This window comes from Neolamprologus multifasciatus, chromosome 15 (assembly GCF_963576455.1).
Source record: "Neolamprologus multifasciatus chromosome 15, fNeoMul1.2, whole genome shotgun sequence".
Taxonomy (NCBI): domain Eukaryota; kingdom Metazoa; phylum Chordata; class Actinopteri; order Cichliformes; family Cichlidae; genus Neolamprologus; species Neolamprologus multifasciatus.
The window spans coordinates 5,537,607-5,558,658 of NC_140453.1; the positions used below are offsets into that span (position 1 = coordinate 5,537,607).

The 21,052-nt window shown below is 38.1% G+C and overlaps 2 protein-coding genes and 1 pseudogene across 9 annotated transcripts in view; 2 read left to right on the forward strand and 1 right to left on the reverse strand.

Annotated features, from left to right (window-relative positions):
• LOC146501387 (MAM domain-containing glycosylphosphatidylinositol anchor protein 2) overlaps positions 1-21,052 on the reverse strand; it is a 221,727-nt gene that overhangs the window by 161,970 nt on the left and 38,705 nt on the right. The window lies entirely within an intron of this gene.
• LOC146501389 (low choriolytic enzyme-like) lies at positions 2,782-5,043 on the forward strand. Its single transcript, XM_085133665.1, is given in 7 exon segments — positions 2,782-2,871; positions 3,158-3,203; positions 3,306-3,455; positions 3,544-3,661; positions 4,465-4,643; positions 4,733-4,814; positions 4,908-5,043. Coding segments are annotated over 7 exon segments (801 nt in total).
• On the forward strand, positions 9,582-13,069 carry LOC146501390 (low choriolytic enzyme-like; annotated as a pseudogene).

Genomic DNA, 21,052 nt, shown 5'->3' on the forward strand with positions numbered 1-21,052 from the left:
AATAAAATAAAGCTAAATATGATGCTGGAAAGAATTTACAGCTTTGGGTTTTCTGAAAGTTATTCTCCACCTAACAAAACTGCAGATGTGTAAAAAGAAAGAAAGAAAAGCAGATTTTTTTGTGGGCTCCACTAGGCTGACATCCAGCTGAATGAGATCTACCTCTTCTTGCAGTTGCAAAGCATTAGAAATAAAGCTCAACCGAATGGATGGGTCATACATCATTGAACATTACTCGTGCTGTGCTCTGACTCCAAAACTCAAATTGGATTACCTGTGCACCCACACGGATCCTCCAAAGTGGACAGGCACAGGCATGCAGCCGGCACATACACACCGAGACGCACATGTTCAAATGCTTCATTCAAACATTGTAAAATATAAAAATACACTAAATTCGAAGTACATGGAGTTCGCGGGTTTGTAGCACTATTTCTCTCTAACACACACACACACACACATACACACATACAGTGTAATTTTCCCTCACTGATAATAAATGCCACATTATTGTGATGTACAGCAGAGGACCACGTCATTTAAAGGTTGCCGTGATGAAATCTCTTCAAAAGCGCCAGTCCTGTCATGCAAAATCAGACCCTGAAACTGTTTACGGCGCTAGAAAGCTAGACAGCTAGACAGCTAGACTTCTTTCCTGTAAACAACAGTCTGGAGGATGATGATCTATTAGTGAGGATTTAATAAATGTGAATACTCTCACGCTAAACAATTAATTTCTGCATTCTGAGGTTTTAGAAAATAGTTTTTTGCTCATTGTAGTCTGATAAACAAGGCCCAGACTTCATGAGATAATCACTGTTGTGCCAGAAGAACTTGATTAATGAATACAGGAAATTATAGCGAGTAATTGAAGAAATAATATGATTTGAAACAACACATTTTAACACAACAACCAGTTACAGCCAGAATGAAATTAAAAAGCAAATGTGCATTTTATTATGAAATGGACTGATGGAATATGTAGCACTTAAGTTATTAGTGATCGACCTCATAGGGGGTTAAAACAAAAAGGAACTTTGTTCTGATACCAGCAGTAAAATGAGCTGCTCTTTGGGCATAAATAGGGTGTTCTGTGTGGAAGGAAAAAAACTGCATCGCAGGTGGTTACAGCAATACAGCTCCAAACTAGAGCAATAATCATCTGATTTCTGTTTCCTCAGCAAACAGAAATCAAGTAATAATCATGGTTTTTATTTCAAAATTACACTTGATTGCCTTTACTCAAAATTCATACAATTAATCTAAGAAATAGTGATATTAGAAGATGGTATAACCAAGATTTTTCTCGAAGTGTAAATAGAAGAACCTGAACCAGCAAATAAATACTCATCCATGCATTGTCTTAACTGCTTTCTCAGTTGGGGCATGATGGCTGTCACAGGCCAAAAGGTGGAGTATACTCTGGACAGATCACTTCTCACAGGGCTAACACAGAATGACAGACAACCATCCCCACTGATATTCTCAGCCATAGCCTTTTTAAAATCAATTCAACTCAATTCAATTCATATATTTATATTGCGCTAAATCACAAAAACATTGGCCGCTTCATATTGTAAGGTAAAGACCCAACAAAAATAAAGAGAAAAAAGAGAAAACCCCAACAATCACATGACCCCATATGAGCAAGAGCGTTGGTGAGAGTGCAAACAAAAAAATCCCTTTTACCAGGAATAACATCCATAACATCATGGATATCTGCCATGACCGTTTGGGACAGGAATCACCAGGTGACATAACATGCATGCCTTTCAACTATGGGAGGAACTCTTAATACCTGGCATTTAGGCACATGTAAGTGAGAACATGTAAACTTCACACAGAAAGGCCCAGCAAAGCCAACAGATGTAAACACAGGATCTTTTTGCCGGGAGGCTGCAATGCTTAACATTGCACTACTTTGCTGCCTACAAGACAAATATATGTTTTCATAGAGCTCAACCTCCCACGGCTGATGTTACTAAACATTCATGTCCAGTATATCTCTCCCTCTGCAGCATAAACAATGCACTTTTCACAGTTCTACATTCCCATTAACATTAACGAATCTGTCAAAAAGCGCACATTTTAGTCAAACTAATGTGTAATTACTGTTCTTAAAACTTACGAAAACATTGATCAAAACAGGGGTGTAAGTGTCATAAATTTATTATTAGAAATTATTCTCTGGAATATATTATTGCTGCAAAAGAAGATTGAGATCAAAATGCAATTCAGCTTCTGTTGAAGGTGGTGAACAAGTACAAAGTCCTAACATTACCGGACTCACAGACGCTCTACTAGTAGCTCTATTTCTAAACACACGTACCCAAGCCTGTTTGCAGCTAGGTTATTAATGGTTTAAAAAACTCAAGGCAGCGCCTTCAAAGTGTTTACATTGCATGAATCCACTGTTATATTTGTCATTTTTCAGATAATGCTTTGGGGCAGGGACAATCCCATAAACCTTGGGCTGTATTTTCCCAAGACAATCTCCTGCTGGTTAAAAAAGCCTTATGCTAAGCAAGTCGACACCAGCCTGTAGTCACTATAATCCCCCCAGAATAAAATTATCAGTGTGGAAACAGTGGGAAATGCTGGACAGGGCAGCTGTGTGTCTAAGGCAAAGCCTTCTGAACCCCTACCATTAATCTCTGTACACAGACACACCTGGACACCTTGCATATAAGCTCACACCTGACTGGGTTTTAGCATCACTTCGTTGGAAGACAAGTGAAGTTCCTGAAGTGACAACTTGACGATCAGCATCTTTGGACCAAAATGGACCTGACGACAACAGTTTCTCTTCTTCTGCTGCTGCTTCTGGGCCTCTGTAATGCTCATCATGACCATGTAATTATTCATTAAAAAGTAGAATTGCTTGTTAATACTGCATTTACCACATGATGCATCTCCCATAACATTGGTGCCTATCTTTATCTGTAACGTAGCATTCAACACATTAAATACAACAACATTAATTACAATACAAGTGAAATTTGTTTCTATCTTCTGTTCACAGGATCATGCTGGTCAGAATGGTAAGTGAACAAATCTGGGTTCTTTGCAGCTCTGTATAACTAACTGTGTCACATTGTCACTTTTCTCATTGTAACAACAAAGCTGTATGACTTCTGATTTTCTTGCATTCATAGAGATCTCTGGGGAGGACATTACCACAACCATCCTCAGAATGAACAATGGTGAGTATTCAGTCATTATATTACAATGTTGAGTAAAGTAACTTACTTTTTAGAGAAAAACAGCACTATGTTGAAAAGTCATTCTATCATTTATTTCAATAGGATCTACAGATTTTCTGGTGGAAGGAGACATACTCATTCCAAGAACCAGAAATGCTTTGAAGTGCACAAATAAGCAATACTCCTGTCGATGGCCAAAGTCTCGCACATCTGGGACTGTTGACGTCCCTTACGTTCTAAGTGATAAATATGGTGGGTTTAACTGTGGTGCATGTTACAGCACATTAACATTCATCTAATGAAACACTTATGTCACTGATTAAGTTATTCACAACTGTAGATAATGGTGAGAAGAAGACCATTTTAGATGCCATGAAGGGCTTTGAAACAGCAACCTGTGTTCGCTTCATTCCACGGACGTCAGAGAGCGCGTACCTAAGTATTGAACCAAAATATGGGTAAGTTATTTACTACAGCACTACTTGAAACAAAATACACTGCATGGAAATCACTGAAAATAACTGCATATGCAGTGAAAAGTGAAAAAATAAACAGTAAATAATTTATTTTCTTAAGTATGTTCATTTAAATAATTTGTGTAAAGGAGATTGTAACGGCAACCTTCGGTCCTTCTTTGCCGTTTCTGCAGGACGTAAAGTTTCTGACTCGTGCTGTTGTTAAGTAGCTTGGATGCCTTCCGGTAGCAAAAACGAGGCGACGGAAAAAACGGGCAAAACATTTATTTTCCATATAAACCGAAAGGTACAAAACAAATGCCTCTGGTGGGAGCTCCGTTTACATTTCCTTTATGATACAACAAAAAATAACATTAAAACGGCGACGGTCAAAAAACTGTTGCTCCACATCCTGCTCGCTTACCTAACCTTTTACCCACACCCCTCCGCATGCGGGCCAAAAACACACCCCCTTAACGACACTTATTAACACTTTACAACAACAGACTAACAAAGCAGGATTAATTTATGGAGCACAGCCGATTACATTACAACATAAAATGATCAAGATTATAATAGAAACTTAAAGATCATGACAAATACTTAAATATGGCATGATGTAACTGAGTAAAATATTGGCCTGGACTTGGCTCCAACAGAGATGTTGTAAAGTTGGGAACAGTTTCATTTAACTATCAGGTCAGATTTGGTCAAACTTTCACTCGATACATGTTAAACATCAGACTAATGTCAACTGTCTTCCTCTGACGATCATCGCTGGCTTCTTATACTGTTTACATTTTTAGCTGTTCCTCTTTGCTGGGTCATATTGGAGACAAGCAGGTGGTGTCACTGCAGAGGTTTGGCTGCGTCCAGCATGGTATCATCCAGCATGAGTTGCTGCATGCACTTGGTTTCTACCATGAACACACTCGAAGCGACCGCGACCAGTACATCAGAGTCAACTGGCAAAACATCATAAAAGGTAAAAATCTCAAAGCCTCAATGATGACTAATTGAAATAAGACTGTTCTGTTGCTTGGTCTTTTTAATTTATTTGTCTTTTTTCCACAGATTATTTCAACAATTTTGAAAAGATGGACACCGATAATCTCAACACTAGATATGATTACTCCTCTGTCATGCACTATGGAAGGTAAGCCTGAACAAAAACACAATCTTAAGTGTAATTGTGTTGCACAGAAACAAATTCTGTTTAATCGCCTCTTGCAATTCTTCCTAATTATAGGACTGCCTTCGGAATTACTCCACAGTCAGAAACATTAACTCCCATCCCCAATCCCAATGTTCCCATCGGCCAGAATGTTGGCATGTCTGACATCGACATTCTCAGGGTCAACATACTTTACCAGTGCAAGAAGTAAACAGGAAGAAAATATTAAAAGCATTATAATAAAGCATTGTGACATCTCCAGTTGTTTCTGAGTTTTGTGTTGTGATTGATATTCACATAATAAGAAAGGCTATTCCATATCACATATTGTTAAACTTGGTTGAATTTATTTTATTTTGCTAGTTTGACTTCTTATGGAAAATGAATAAAGCTAAATGTGATGCTGGAAAAGTCTTAAAGCTTAAGTTTTCTAAAGGTTATTCTCTGCCAAGTGCAGATGTGTGAAGTAAAAGATCAAATTGGATTACCTGTGTACCCACGTAGATCCCCTGAAGTGGACAGGCATTGATATCCAGGTGGCACATATACACAGAAAAGTACTTATATGTGTTCAAAATGCTTCATGCAAACATTGGAAAAAATACAAATACGTTGAATTTGAAGTACACATAAAACATATGCCAGAGTTTGCAGCACCATTTCTCTCTAACACACACAGTGTAATTTTTCCCCACTGATAATAAATGTCACATTATTGTGATGTACAGCACAGGACCACATCAGTGTTGGACTTGGATATGTCATCACTGCTGTTTGGTGTTCAGGAACAAGGTGCCAGAAGTTCTCTTTTTCTCCACTTCTTCAATGTACTACTACACCTCCCAGAAATGATGAAGTTACAGTGAAATAAAAAAAAAAAAGACTTATTATTTAGAGCTGGACTTTTGCCTTTGTCAATAAACTGGAAGGAAAACATGTTTAAATTCCTCCGGTCTAAACTGGAGTTCAGAATCTGTTTTTGGAATAATGTAAAACCAAAATCAAGAAAAAGCTTTTCTTACACTGGAGAAGCGAAATCAAAAGAATTGATTCATTTTTTCTTGACTGGCAATTGATTGCTCAGTCAAATAAGAGTTTCACTTCTATTCTGATGCTGTATATTGTACCAAAACCTGTGTAAAACTTATACAAATGCAACCCTCTCCAGTTAATATGTAATGTGGCTTCTTTAATTACATCAGACGTTTGTTTTCTGTACAGCTGCTTTTCATTCTCCTCAAAATTTAGAAAACACTGACTTGTCACTAGTTAAGATGAAGCTGTCCTGTGCTGTTTATAAATCAAACCTATTCAACCTGTTAACTAGAGCCGGGCGATATGAGATTTTTTCATATCACGATATGTTTTTTTTTTTTCATTTCAGGCGATAACGATATATATCACGATATAAGCCAAATAACTATATTTGTAAGATTTAAATGTGCCGTTGCTCACAAGTAAAATGTGAAATAATCAGCAGCTTGTTTTGATTTAAATATTTATTTCCAATAACAAGTTCAACAGGGTAGATATACTTAAGAAACATGAGACTTTTTCAGATAAATAAAGGCAAATATTGCAAACTACACAAAAGGCAGCCGCTAAAGCGTTTAAGTTTCAAAATAGAACAAACAAAACAGACTACTAAATTGTCAATTCCACTTAGAAAAAAAATATTAATTCTAAAAATAAATCTTAGTTTGTTTTACAGAAGAACAGACAGAATTGACTAACTTTTGTCAATATCAAATAAACTGAGAACTAAAAGGAAATTCTCAATCTCTCCTTGTTGTATAGCTTAGCTTGTCAAACAGTTTTAACAGTTACTTTAGTCTGACAAAAGCCGAATGACGAATTAGCGCTTCCAGTCAGAGATTGAGCATGCACCGCTTTATTGTATTTCCAGACTTGCTTTCGGCACAATTTACAGTGCGCGCTACTCTGTTTTTGTAATACCTTCACACTACGGAACTTCTGTGGCTCTTCCGTTCGACAATCTCTCCGGCATTGGAAGCATCATCGGTTTTCTCTTCGGTAACCTTCGGTCACGCTCTAGGGTTGCTTTTTCTCTAGTCGGCACACTCATTTCCTCCATTACCCAGGCGGCACGGCAGCTGGCTGCTTCCCAAAACAAATAGACATGTGCGGCTCGGCACTTGTGCTGTACGTAACAAGTCACGTGACGTGCCGCTGCGGCTGTGATTGGTTCAGCTCTGCACTACTTAATTTGGATTGGCTGTTCTTTTTTTTCTTTTGTTAAGAGGACAAGAGCGGCGAGGCCTATCGCAATATTTTTCCTTTTCTATCGAGAAAAAGATATTTTGCAATACATATCGTTATCGTTCTATCGCCCAGCTCTACTGTTAACTATCTATTACTATAGAATTAACAGATTAATGAAAAATATGCTTGGTTTATTCAAATGCATGATGATAACCAATGTGTTGGTTTGGAAACTAACTTGAATTTTCACTTTTGCTATTTTGGTCATCAGCTTCTTTTTTTCTGTTTTGTTTTGTTTAATCATCTAAGAAACCGCCATTTACCGGAAAGTAACCAAAAAATAAAATGCAAGAATTTCCCAGATTATATGTCTCAGACTTCTTGGATGGGATGTACAATAAACCATGCACCAATACCTTTGTTACCTTTTGATATCAAAATTATGAAATTATATTTATTTTTATTTTTACTGTAGCTCCTATAATAGTGCCTGGAAATGCTGTTGATGAACAAAAAGAAGAAAACATTCATTTACCCAAGTTGAGTAAGTTGAATAAGCCATGTTCAAATATTGTCTCATGTTTTTTTAACAAGTTTGTTTTCCTGATAACTGCAAGGTTTAAGCTAGTGATTCAGATTCAGCTGATGTGATGTCTAGCACTTACTAGCATACAGCTACAACTGCCTGTGTTAGCTTCTCCTTATCAAATTGCAAACTTTAATAGAGCTTAAATGGGTGAGTTATAAAATGTTTGTTGCAGCCGAAGGCATTAGACATAAAGACCTGTGGTTCTGCTTTTGCTGGCATAACACTGGACATTTTGATGTATGATTCTATGGGAACTGATTTCTATTAGAGGCCTAACACACAGTGTAAGACATCCGTTCACACTGATATTCACACCCACATCCTGTTTAAAATTACCAAGGGGCCTAACATGCACACCTTTGGACTGTGGGAGGAAGTCTTCATACCTGGCATTTAGGCACAGGGATAATGTTTAAAGTTCACACAGAGAGGCCCCAGCCACCCAACAGATTCAAACACAGGATCTTCTTGCTGTGAGACTACAGTGCTTACCACTGCACCACTGTGCTGCCCACAAAACAAATAAATATGTTTTCAGAGAGCTCAACTAACCACAGCGGATGTTACTCAGTATTCATCTACAGTAGAGGTGTCAAATATAAGGCACTGGACCAATAGTTAGCCCTCTGCCTTTGGGAAATGTGAAGAAGGACATAAACTTTGGGCTGTATTTTCCTAAAGTTTACAGCTTGTCCTAATGATAAAGACCCCCCTTCTTATGGAGCAAAGTAATGAAGTAAAGTTCCAAAAAGGTCCTGTTTTTTTCACAGACGACAAAATAAATGTCTGGGTTTGTTTTTTTTGTTTTTGTTTTTGCTTGTTTTGACAAAATAAATACATAAATTAAATAGGAACTTTGTGGGAATGAACAAAAACATTCTGCTTTATGATGAAAGGACAATCTGGCCAATGAGCTACCAGGACTTTTTCTGTAATTTTACACTTTTGTTTCTTACGATTTTAGCCCAAAGACTCTGAAAACAGATTTTGTTCATTAACAACAGCAGCATTTGCTTATCATTACAAAAAAAATGAAACTGCTTTTTGTTATATTAAAGTATCTTGAGGTTTAAATACGTTCTTTACACCGACAGAAAGATGAATTTCACTTGTCCCAATGTGAAATGAGTTTAACATCCCTAAGCTGCAGTACATCTCCCCCTCTACAAACAAAAACAGCACACCTTTCACTGCACCATATTTCTATTAACATTATAATAGTGGTTCTATTTTCATGTTAATCTGTCAAAAGCTGCACATTTTAGTTGAACTGATCTCTAAATACTGTTTTTAAAACTTACTAAAATATTTATTTAAAACAGCGGTGCAACTATCATAAAAATTATTCTCTGGAATATATTTTTGCTGCAAAAGAAGATAGAGATCAAAACCCATTTCAGCTTCTGTTGAAGGTGGTGAACAACTACACAATCCTGACATCCCCTGACTCACAGACGCTCTTCAATTGTCTATGTAGTTCGACTTCTACACACACATACCCCAGCCTGTTTGCAATCAGATTATTAATGGTTTAAAAAAATGCCACTTAAAGGCAACGCCTGCAAACTCTTTACATTGCATGATTCCAGTGTTATGTTTGTCATTTTTAAGATAATGCTTTGGGGCAGGGTCACATCTCCCAAGACAATCTCCTGCTGGTTAAAAAAGCCTTATGCTAAGCAAGTCGACACCAGCCTGTGGTCACTATAATCCCCCCAGAATAAAATTATCAGTGTGGAAACAGTGGGAAATGCTGGACAGGGCAGCTGTGTGTCTAAGGCAAAGCCTTCTGAACCCCGACCATTAATCTCTGTACACAGACACACCTGGACACCTTGCATATAAGCTCACACCTGACTGGGTTTTAGCATCACTTCGTTGGAAGACAAGTGAAGTTCCTGAAGTGACAACTTGACGATCAGCATCTTTGGACCAAAATGGACCTGACGACAACAGTTTCTCTTCTTCTGCTGCTGCTTCTGGGCCTCTCTAATGCTCATCATGACCATGTAATTATTCATTAAAAAGTAGAATTGCTTGTTAATACTGCATTTACCACATGATGCATCTCCCATAACATTGGTGCCTATCTTTATCTGTAACGTAGCATTCAACACATTAAATACAACAACATTAATTACAATACAAGTGAAATTTGTTTCTATCTTCTGTTCACAGGATCATGCTGGTCAGAATGGTAAGTGAACAAATCTGGGTTCTTTGCAGCTCTGTATAACTAACTGTGTCACATTGTCACTTTTCTCATTGTAACAACAAAGCTGTATGACTTCTGATTTTCTTGCATTCATAGAGATCTCTGGGGAGGACATTACCACAACCATCCTCAGAATGAACAATGGTAAGTATTCAGTCATTATATTACAAGAGGGGGGGTAATACCTTGTGTCATTATCAGTGTCAAATGATAGAATGAAAAGTCATTCTATCATTTATTTCAATAGGATCTACAGATTTTCTGGTGGAAGGAGACATACTCATTCCAAGAACCAGAAATGGTTTCAAGTGCACAAATAAGCAATACTCCTGTCGATGGCCAAAGTCTCGCACATCTGGGACTGTTGACGTCCCTTACGTTCTAAGTGATAAATATGGTGGGTTTAACTGTGGTGCATGTTACAGCACATTAACATTCATCTAGTGAAACACTTATGTCACTGATTAAGTTATTCACAACTGTAGATAATGGTGAGAAGAAGACCATTTTAGATGCCATGAAGGGCTTTGAAACAGCAACCTGTGTTCGCTTCATTCCACGGATGTCAGAGAGCGCGTACCTAAGTATTGAACCAAAATATGGGTAAGTTATTTACTACAGCACTACTTGAAACAAAATACACTGCATGGAAATCACTGAAAATGACTGCATATGCAGTGAAAAGTGAAAAAATAAACAGTAAATAATTTATTTTCTTAAGTATGTTCATTTAAATAATTTGTGGAAAGGAGATGTTGTAAAGTTGGGAACAGTTTCATTACCAGATGAGAGTTCTCATACAGTCCCACACTTTGGCTTGTTAAGCAATAAAACTATCTGGTTGAGGTTAGCAATCACTGTGGTTTCAGCTAAATTTAGTCTAAATTTAGGATAAATTACTGTTCTTACATCAGACTTGAAACTTTACATAAATAATCCCTTCATTTTTACAACTACTGCATAATGCATATTGGTAGAAGAAACAAATATTGTTTGTGAACATTTATGGCAATTCTAAACATAACTTTGTAGTATTAGCTATTTGCCAATATGTTGTATCAGCATTTGTAACAAAAGTAAGGAAGAGGCAGGAAAAACACAAAGAAAACAATGTTAACCACTAGGGATGGGTACCGGTATCTGTCATAAACGGTAGTAACCAGACCAAAAAGCAGCGCACATTTCGGTGCTTTATTTCGGTGCTTTTTTTTCCTGAGCTGTGATACACTTTAGATTCTAGCCAATCATTTTACGTTTCCGAGGATAGTAGGCGGGCCCAGGTACGTACGTTCTTTTAGAGCAGAGCTACAGATTAAAAATACCCAAGGCGAAGCGGTCAAAATTTGGCTGTGCTTCATAGCAAAAGATGCAAACTCAGCAGCCTGCAACAAGTGCTTTAAGCTGGTACTATGCAAAGGAGGTAACACCTCACATCCGATGAAACACCTGGCGACGCATAGCGTTTTTTTTTTAAAGCCGAGAAATGCACTGTATTTGATAGCTTGCTGCGAGACCTCACACCGAGCACATCTACTGCGGGTGTGGTGCCTGTTATCGGACCCGGAGTTAGCAACATCCCCCAAAAACCCAAAGAGTAGAGTCCTGGCCCCTAGCCCTGCCAGTGTATCAGAAATGATGACGGATGATGATGGCAGCAGCAGCCGTTCTTCTCTGAGTGAGTAGCTTAATGTTGTTCGTGTGTAATTTACGTTGAGTAGGCTAACCACATTATTACATTAATGCATGTAAGGTGAACTAGCAAACATCATCATAGTTACATGCGGCTGCCTTCTTGTTTGATGGCAGATACTCCCTTCACCCTGGCCAAAAAGGCTAAAATGACCAAAGAAAAAGTGGAAAACAGTTAATCATGAGAGGTTTTTGGACAAAGTTTATGTTTTTTTCCATTGTTTAAGCACTGCTTCCAGCCAAGAGTGATACCATATATGCCCCATAGCTGCAGAAAAGGCTAACATTGTTATCTTTTTACAAAAAAACAGCTGAACATGAGAGGTTTTTGGACAAAGTTTGTGTTTCATTCTTTAAGCACCGGTTCAAGCACCGTTTAAGCACCGGCACGGTTTCAAAAGTACCGGTTTGGCACCGGTATCGGATAAAACCTAAACGATACCCATCCCTATTAACCACATTAGTATTGATGTTGCGACAGGTGTTTGGAACGCCACAAACCAGCCGATCCGTGAAGAGTCAGGCACAGCGTAAAAGAGTAATACACAACTTGGTGTAACACTAAAAACAATTTTAAACTGTATTGCCATATTTGTCAAAAACTGGGAAGTTACTTTTTCAATTCAAATGTTTTTTTCCTTAGTTGTTCAAACTTTCACTCGATACATGTTAAACATCAGACTAATGTCAGCTGTCTTCCTCTGACGATCATCGCTGGCTTCTTATACTGTTTACATTTTTAGCTGTTCCTCTTTGCTGGGTCGTATTGGAGACAAGCAGGTGGTGTCACTGCAGAGGTTTGGCTGCATCCAGCATGGTATCATCCAGCATGAGTTGCTGCATGCACTTGGTTTCTACCATGAACACACTCGAAGCGACCGCGACTGAGTACATCAGAGTCAACTGGCAAAACATCATAAAAGGTAAAAATCTCAAAGCCTCAATGATGACTAATTGAAATAAGACTGTTCTGTTGCTTGGTCTTTTTAATTTATTTGTCTTTTTCCACAGATTATTTCAACAATTTTGAAAAGATGGACACCGATAATCTCAACACTAAATATGATTACTCCTCTGTCATGCACTATGGAAGGTAAGCCTGAACAAAAACACAATCTTAAGTGTAATTGTGTTGCACAGAAACAAATTCTGTTTAATCGCCTCTTGCAATTCTTCCTAATTATAGGACTGCCTTCGGAATTACTCCACAGTCAGAAACATTAACTCCCATCCCCAATCCCAACGTTCCCATCGGCCAGAATGTTGGCATGTCTGACATCGACATTCTCAGGGTCAACATACTTTACCAGTGCAAGAAGTAAACAGGAAGAAAATATTAAAAGCATTATAATAAAGCATTGTGACATCTCCAGTTGTTTCTGAGTTTTGTGTTGTGATTGACATTCACATAATAAGAAAGGCTATTCCATATGAATTCAACCATATTTTTAAACTTCATTCATTTTCATTTATTTCTTTTTGGTAGTTTTATCTTTTATGGAAGATAAATCAATAAATCCTCAGACAAATATTTTCATCCTATATGAATTATGCCTGGAAAGAAAGGTCCTTACCATGCATAATTCTCCATTACAAGGAAATGGAAAAAAAAACAGGAAAAAACCCTATGCTATCCCCTTGTGATATTTTTTCAATGTAAAATTACCTGCGTTATATGCAAAATATAGCACAGAAGCGAACCAGAGAGGGATCTCCCAGCTGCTGAGTACCTTGCCATGAACTTTTATTATTCATTATAACCATTTTGGTCATAATCATGCATTATCCTTCTTCACACAAAGAAGCAAGGCTGCAGGTTGAATCAACTTTAGGCAAGTATTTCAAACTGAGGCCACAGACTGACACGCCATTATTTTCCACAGACTCTGTTTCAGTTTGTGGAGGTAGCAGTGTCCAAACTGAACAGTACTGTTCACAAGCTGCTCATTTGCAAATAAGTTAATTGCTTAGTGTGTGACAAATAAATGACGGAGTGATAAAAACAGCTGACTGTCCAATCCCACTAAACATTGGAGGTCAGATAAACATGCAGATCATCTCTATATTGGGTCCGTGAGTCCACGACCAATTCTATGAAACATCCAGACTAGGTCTACAATTTGGACATCCAACCACGACCCAACTTGGACATCAATATGATGTTCAACATTTTCACTTTTGACTGGGTAATTTTTTTGGACGTCATGCGGATGCCTATGACAGGTGCAGGGAATTTACATGATTAATAAGTGTAATTTTTTTATTTACAAATATCAAGATTGTTTTTTCAACATGATACATATGAATATGGATTATTTATAAACAAACACAACTTAATATGTGTTATGCAGATTATCCACCAAATCTCCAGAGTAAAAAAAGCAAGAGGAAAACAAGGGTGACTAGAATTTCAAAATAAGAGCATGTGGACTCCAGTAGAATATTCTCAGGAGAGAATCTCAGCTCAATATGTTGTCATTTTTCTCAGGTTGATGAAAAGTAAAAAAAAAAATAAAAAAAATAATGACTGCTAAAAGTAGTCAACAACATAATAATATTTGGGGAGTCCTCCAAAGTATATTTATTGCTAATCATCATGAGTAGTACACCAGTAATAAAAGACTGCAGGTCAAATTATCTTGAATGCATCAACAAAGATAACTTTGTAAATGAAAATAAATATTTACATTCATTTACAAACAACTTTGTATGTGCAATAAAATTCTGTTAACAAAATAACTTTTTTTTTTTTCCCTGAGTGTATCTTCCCATATTTTTAGTGCCGTTTACTCAGGAAATAAAGTAGGGAAACAGTGGGAAAAAATAAAGAAATGAATTTAATTAGATACAAAAAAGACTGAGGGGTAAATATGTGGCAATATCTTCATAATTGAGTTCATTTCCATTTTGGTTCATAGTAATTAAGTTTGGGATTTGCACATTTGCGAAGACCTTGTTTTATCTGAGTGAATCAGTACTGCAGTACACGCAGCAAGCCAAAATTCACAAGCTGACTCTCTGTGGAAAGGCACAGATGTGGTAGTACACAAGATAAACCCCTCTCCTTCTACTCCCTAACCCTGCAGAGAATTTTTTTTTCCACTTGGCCACATCCCACGCTTTTGGATGTGTTTTGTTCACCCTTTGAAATTTTATGCAGTGTTATTCTTCTGTGCTCACCCCAGTGAAAGAGAGCAGCGTTGGGCGAGAAACGCATATCAGGGGAGTTTTGGAGTGAGATAAAGAAGGAGAATGCCTGAGAGAGAGAACAGATTCCTGTTAAGCAAATTCTTCTCCTCCCATGATGTATGAATGCGCTAACAATGACAAGAGCGCTGCATGTATTTCTCCAGCGTCCTGGCTTAAATGCAGCTAAAGAAGGCCATGGCACTGGCAGTGCTCTGAGAAAGCCATGCAAATCTGAATGCTCGAGATGGACACAGCTCCTTTAATGTTTCATAAAGCAGTTTCAGTTCATATCAATCGTTCTGCCCATAAAATATTCAAAATCTACTTGTTTATTGAAATATTTAACGCGCTTGGTTCTGTTCAGACTCCAAGAAACTCAGAGAGACTTTTTTTTCCAGCCAGCTATAAATTAAAATTTTCCTGCAATGCCTGATTAAAATAAGATTACACATGAGCCCACGATCCCATGACTAAAGCATAAACAGGCCAAAACACACTGTGGTTAAAAATCACTGAACGTTCAATGAAAATGAGAGGGAGCTTTCTCAACTGCGAAGGCTAAATCAAAACATATCGAAGGGAATATTTCTATCTTTCCTTAGACTGTTCGCACATTTCCCTCTTGGTTTTTACGCTACCGGAGACAGCCATTTGAAGCAAGCCTAATCTACATACCAAACATTTAGTTATACTGACTGTTATCTGATAACAGCTACAAAGAATTGTCTGTAAGGCTTTCACTGATGCTCTTTGACCATACTTTAAAGGGCAGTGTGTATGTGACCAGCAGGGTCTCCTGCAGGATGTCTATTCTAATAAGAACAGGCCAAGCGGAGCCAAATGCAGCCTGATCTGTGATGTCACTGGTAATACACTGGCAGGCCATAACCGCTGGCTGGATGAATGGCTCTTACCACCACATTATTAACACAGATCAGTGTACCTGCCTCTCTTCAAACACGATAAGCCTCAGCACACAGCTCTCCTCAGTTCGCTGCATGAGCTGCCTAATGTCCACCAACAGGAAATTAAAATGTTTGCTCTGACTCGTGCTACCATCCTGGCCAGTCTGACCTTTAAGGCTATTTTAAAATGTTCAACAATTTTCAACAAGTCAGGCTTTCGACCTATCTGGAGGAGAGAAAGGGATTTTGCTCTCTGGGTTTCAATTTGTGCAAGTCTGTCCAAAAACTCTATTCAGATGTCCTTAGATATGTTGAAAAAGTCTGTGGTTTCTCTACAGTAAACCCTCTTTCCATAATGACCATGAGGAGATCTCTTTCTCCAGCAGATCCAATCTAAGAGATAACATACAAATTGACATCTAATGGCAAGAATAATAAAATATAGATAAACTCTTCATCTTTGAGACAAACTGGATCAAAAGACACAACTGCACATGCAATCTCTGTCTCTTTGTCTGCAAACTCTTCAAATCTAAGCAAATCAAACTTGGCACACAGATACATCCTGGGTCCCTGAAGGTTCTTGTCTGTATCACATTTTAAAAATCATTGTATCATTTTAATTTCATAACAATGACATCAAATTCATATTAGACCAGGGCGATATGACCAAAAATATTTATCACGATATACATTTGAAAATTTGCGATAACGATATAATTGACAATAGTCAAAATACTTTACAACTCCACAACTTTATTAGTGCAAAAAACCCCATCAATGTATTTTCACTTACACAAGCAGCTGTTTTTTATGTGCATTAAAGTTACATAAAAATGTAACAGTGCAAATTTCTTGCTGACAGTTTAACCAAAAGGCATTTCCAGTGGAAATTGGCCGACATATCCTCAGCATAACCATGTATAATATCCACAAAACTTAAAAAGAGGTTATACACACACAATACGGTAACATTATGTTGAAGCACAGTAGGTATCACTCCGCGAGGCTCCTGCCTACGATAGCCGTAATGCTCCGACAATCCATCAAGCGGTGCGGGTTCGTAGCTTAGCAAAGTCGTACTAAAACATGTGACAGATTTTCCAGCGCCATGTAAGACCGCTTTCGCTCTTCTCATTCTGCGTCGCCGCCATGTGCGTATGTAAACATAGGCACTGCGCATGTGCGTTTTACCCATATTCTATCGCGATATTTCATTTTCCTATCGTTGCCCAAAATTACACTGGTATTACCGTGAACGGTATGATATAGCCCAGCCCTAATTCATATCCATAAAACATGAATTAGGCATGATATATTATATCATCATTTGGTTGCCTCATAGCCACCTACCAAAATTGTCCATTTGTAGAGTTCATGCCCCTAAAGCACCTTATAAAAAACTTCTATCACTTTAATATCACTATAATATGACACAATGTGGCCAAGCAACCACCTGAAAATCACAGATCAAACAATCCTGTAGTATTGGCATGTACTTAAATTCAGGCTCTTTTAAAGAATGTCGTTACTTCTGATGTGTGTCACATAGACGCAAGTCATAGATTGATAGGTGTCATAGAAAAAGGTGCTCCGCGTTATAAAAAAATGACACAAACCAAAGATTTTTGAACGTTTTCTTACTTGAATACTAATTCACATTAGAGAGGGATTTCTTTAAAGCCACTCTGGTGAAAGGATGCTCAGCTAAATTTAAATTGTAGCTAGCATTGCTGCATTGTGTTTTGACATATCTGAAAACAAATGTGAACTTTAATACAGGCTATGCATTGATCTTACAAAATAACCTTGAGTAGCTTTTCTTTTTTTCCAAACATAATTAAATAGCTGGAACAAACAAACAGAAAAAAACAGAGACTGTTGTTTGTGCAGTGGATTTGATTTTGGAACATAAGAGAGAGATGAAAGCAACACTCACAAAATCAAGTAAATTTAGTTAGCGATGCGGTCAAAGAAAATAGAAAAAGATTGGCATACAAAGTCTGAGAGTCTTTCTTGTTGCCCTGCAGGGCCCAGCGGAGACGATTAGTGGGCTGAGAGATGGAGGCAAACTCTAACGTGCGCTATTGTTTAGGCTTTCATGAAGTTTCATTTAGCTTCTATTTAACAGATGCGAAGAGCCTGAGGCGCCACGTTGAAACATCTAAGGCTCATACATATAGAGCACACTGACGACTAACTGTCTGATGCCACTACACTCTGAGGTTTAATAAATATTTCATGCATTGTTTTCTCTGGCACAGAGATCATGTCTGACATTACTTTAATTAAAAAAGTACAGGCAATATAAATGCATATGATCTTTACAGGTCATGTGGAAAAAGAGGAATGTTGTTTTTTTGTTTTTTTTAAAAACCCTTTATAAATGTGTAAATCAGACTGAGGCATTAGTCTACAATCCCTTTGAGATGTGTTCGCATAGCTGCACCGCATCTTTGTTTGTCAACACTGACGAATTGCAGCTGTCGAAAATGATGCGGTCCCATTAGTGACGGAATCCAAGCTGAGACGGAGCCAGACAGAAAGCCGCTGTGGGGACAAGATGATAACAAGGTACTCATTGGAGATGTGAGGGATGGTGCTTGCGCATCACTCTCTGTGTTTGCCTGATGAGACCGGGGCAAAGGAGGAGGAGGAGATGGAGGGGTTAAGATAAAGTGAGAGCAAGGGAAGCGTGGAGAATGAGAAAGAGAGCGAAAAGTTAAGGAAGAAGAAGGATGGGCGGGAGATAACATGTGACGAATTGGGGGGGGGGCAACAAAGGCAATAAAGTGGTGGGGACAGTAATCAAAGACATGAATGGGGCGAGTGAGATGACCACAGACAGACAGCAAAGAAGCGATACAACAACTAGCTTGTGCCATGAGAGATTGACAGGTTTATTCACAAGGAGTTACTGATCTCTCATCCTAGGGACCATATTACCTCTATGTTTAGACGCATAATAACTGCAGCAAAGGGAGTTGCTTCATTCAGTAAAACACTCAAATCCAGCAGGCATGATGTCGTGCCACTGTATTAAGCCACCTTTCAATTTAACTATCTCTAAAATCATAACGTATGAAATGTAGAGCACAACATCCACAACAGCTGATTATTAATGTTTTAGGCTTTCGCCAGAGGAAACACTGTAACAGCTTACTGCTCAGCTGCTAACACCGAAACACGAGTTAAAAAGCACTGTCGCAATGCAATATCCACACCATCTGCTACAGATTAGCTAAATACTGCTAAACAATGCAACCTCGTTATCAGTTTTAAAAGCTATTTGGACAAAACACAAGGCCGAGCTTGCACTCCAACACGTTGATAAAGAACGAATTAAAATTTTATATCACTGCTTTCCAAGTTTGAACTCTGCTATTATTCAAATTTTGGAGCTCAATGCATAAAGGAACTAGGCAGCCAAATTGCATATAGAGTAGGATCAGGTAAAAGGCAACCGCAATATGACCGCATACAATACAGGATGAATGAATGGTCACACAGACATAAAGGAGGAAATCCAACCATGCCGCACTTCTTGGAATGAACATTGTGCCTCTTAAAGGTGGCCAGTTTAATTTTCTTGCAAACAAACAAAAAGCTATGTTTACACATTCAGGAGCAGTCACTGTAATCCACTGAATGCATTCTTGAGTGCTCACAAATGTGTTAACGGTATTTCTTTCCTCAGTAAAGCCAATTTGTTTACAGCCATATTTAGTTGCTACTAGTCTTCTTCATCCCTGTCTTTGCTGCTGCACTGCTGCATATTTTGGCTTGTTGATAGGCTGAGTAATCTGAAACCACTGGGAAAAAAAGTGTGCGCACATGGGTGATACACTTTTTCATGTGTCTTTAAGACTTCTCTGAGGTACTGAAGACAGTTTGCATCAGTAATGCCAATTTTTAGAACTCTATACAAATTGCAAACCATATTTTGAAAACTCTGAAACTTAACAACTTTCAAATGTATTACAGTAGTATAGAGAGGAACTACTTCAGTACCAAGGACAGCGCAACTGTCTGTTTTCAAAGGAGCTTGCAAAGAAAAGCGTCTGGACTTCTTTAAGTTACTTGAAGACGTTTCACCTCTCATCCGAGAAGCTTCTTCAGTTCTAAGGTCAAATGGTGGAGAGTCCCAGATATAAACCTAGTGGGAGTATCCCCCCACAGAGGGACAAAAGGACCCCCTGATGATCCTCTAATCGCCTGAGCCAAGGTGTGAAAACTTGTATCTTACTTGTGTCTTCAAGTAACTTAAAGAAGTCCAGACGCTTTTCTTTGCAAGCTCCTTTGACTACGATGACCTGGATGACTGAGAACCTTCACAGACAACTGTCTGTTTTCCATTTGTGATTTGTGAACGATTTAGATTCTGCCCAGGTGTCCTGGCCAATATTGTTTGGTAGTTTGGTAGTTTTGAATGAAATCAGTACTGAAGCTCAGCTGTACTTGGAAAGACAGTACATACACCAAAGTTTCTATGTCACTCACAAAACCCAACCAGCCTTGTTACTGCAAGGATGGAAGTTTGTATTGTATAATTATTACAATAGCTATACAATAACAATGTTGAATTGTGCCCCATATATGTGGCAGTTATTACTATTACTATGAATTTGAAATTGTGAGCAGTGGAGCAGGTGACAGCTTCCGATCCCCGTGAAGTCTTCCAAGGTCATTTGCTCCATGTTATTTTAACAGAACTTTCACAGGTAAGACTACAGGACTTGCTGTTTCAGCTAATTAGACTCCAGTCTTTTTGTCCTTGGTGGACTTGCCAATAATTCTAGCTGAATTGCGATTGTCCAACAGCTGTTCCGGATTTTGGTTAATTACATTTTGCCACTTTTTTGTGGAATTTTCCTAATTAAGTTTTTGGTTACATATCCCAAATCCCTTTTAGCCAGTAAATTGGATCATAATTTGTAATCAAACTATATTTTAATCATAGCACATTTTTACAGTGCAGACTAAAAATCAAATGAGACTGGCAAATAGACAATAATGAGATGACAAAATTACAACTCAATCCCCAGAAGCCTAGAATCCAATTCCCAAAGGTACGACATTTATGTCTTGTAAGTGTTGAATACTTCAAGAATGTTAGCGCTCCCAGATATAGACAATAAGGGGAAATTATGTTCCTTTTTTTATCTAAATGCTTCTTTTTTCTTTGTTTACAGCATAATGTTCCTAGGAGGACATATTGTCCCTGCAGAGATTTGCTGCGCATTTAAGATATTTATAACTTAGTATACTTGTATATTTCCCAATTAAAGCTGTAATTAATGCAGCCATGTTGTGCCCCCAGGAAAAAATGTGAAACTTCGATGATGACAAACAAAGCAAGGATCAAACTCCTAGCGCACACACCCAGACTTCCCAAACCTCCAAAACCTGG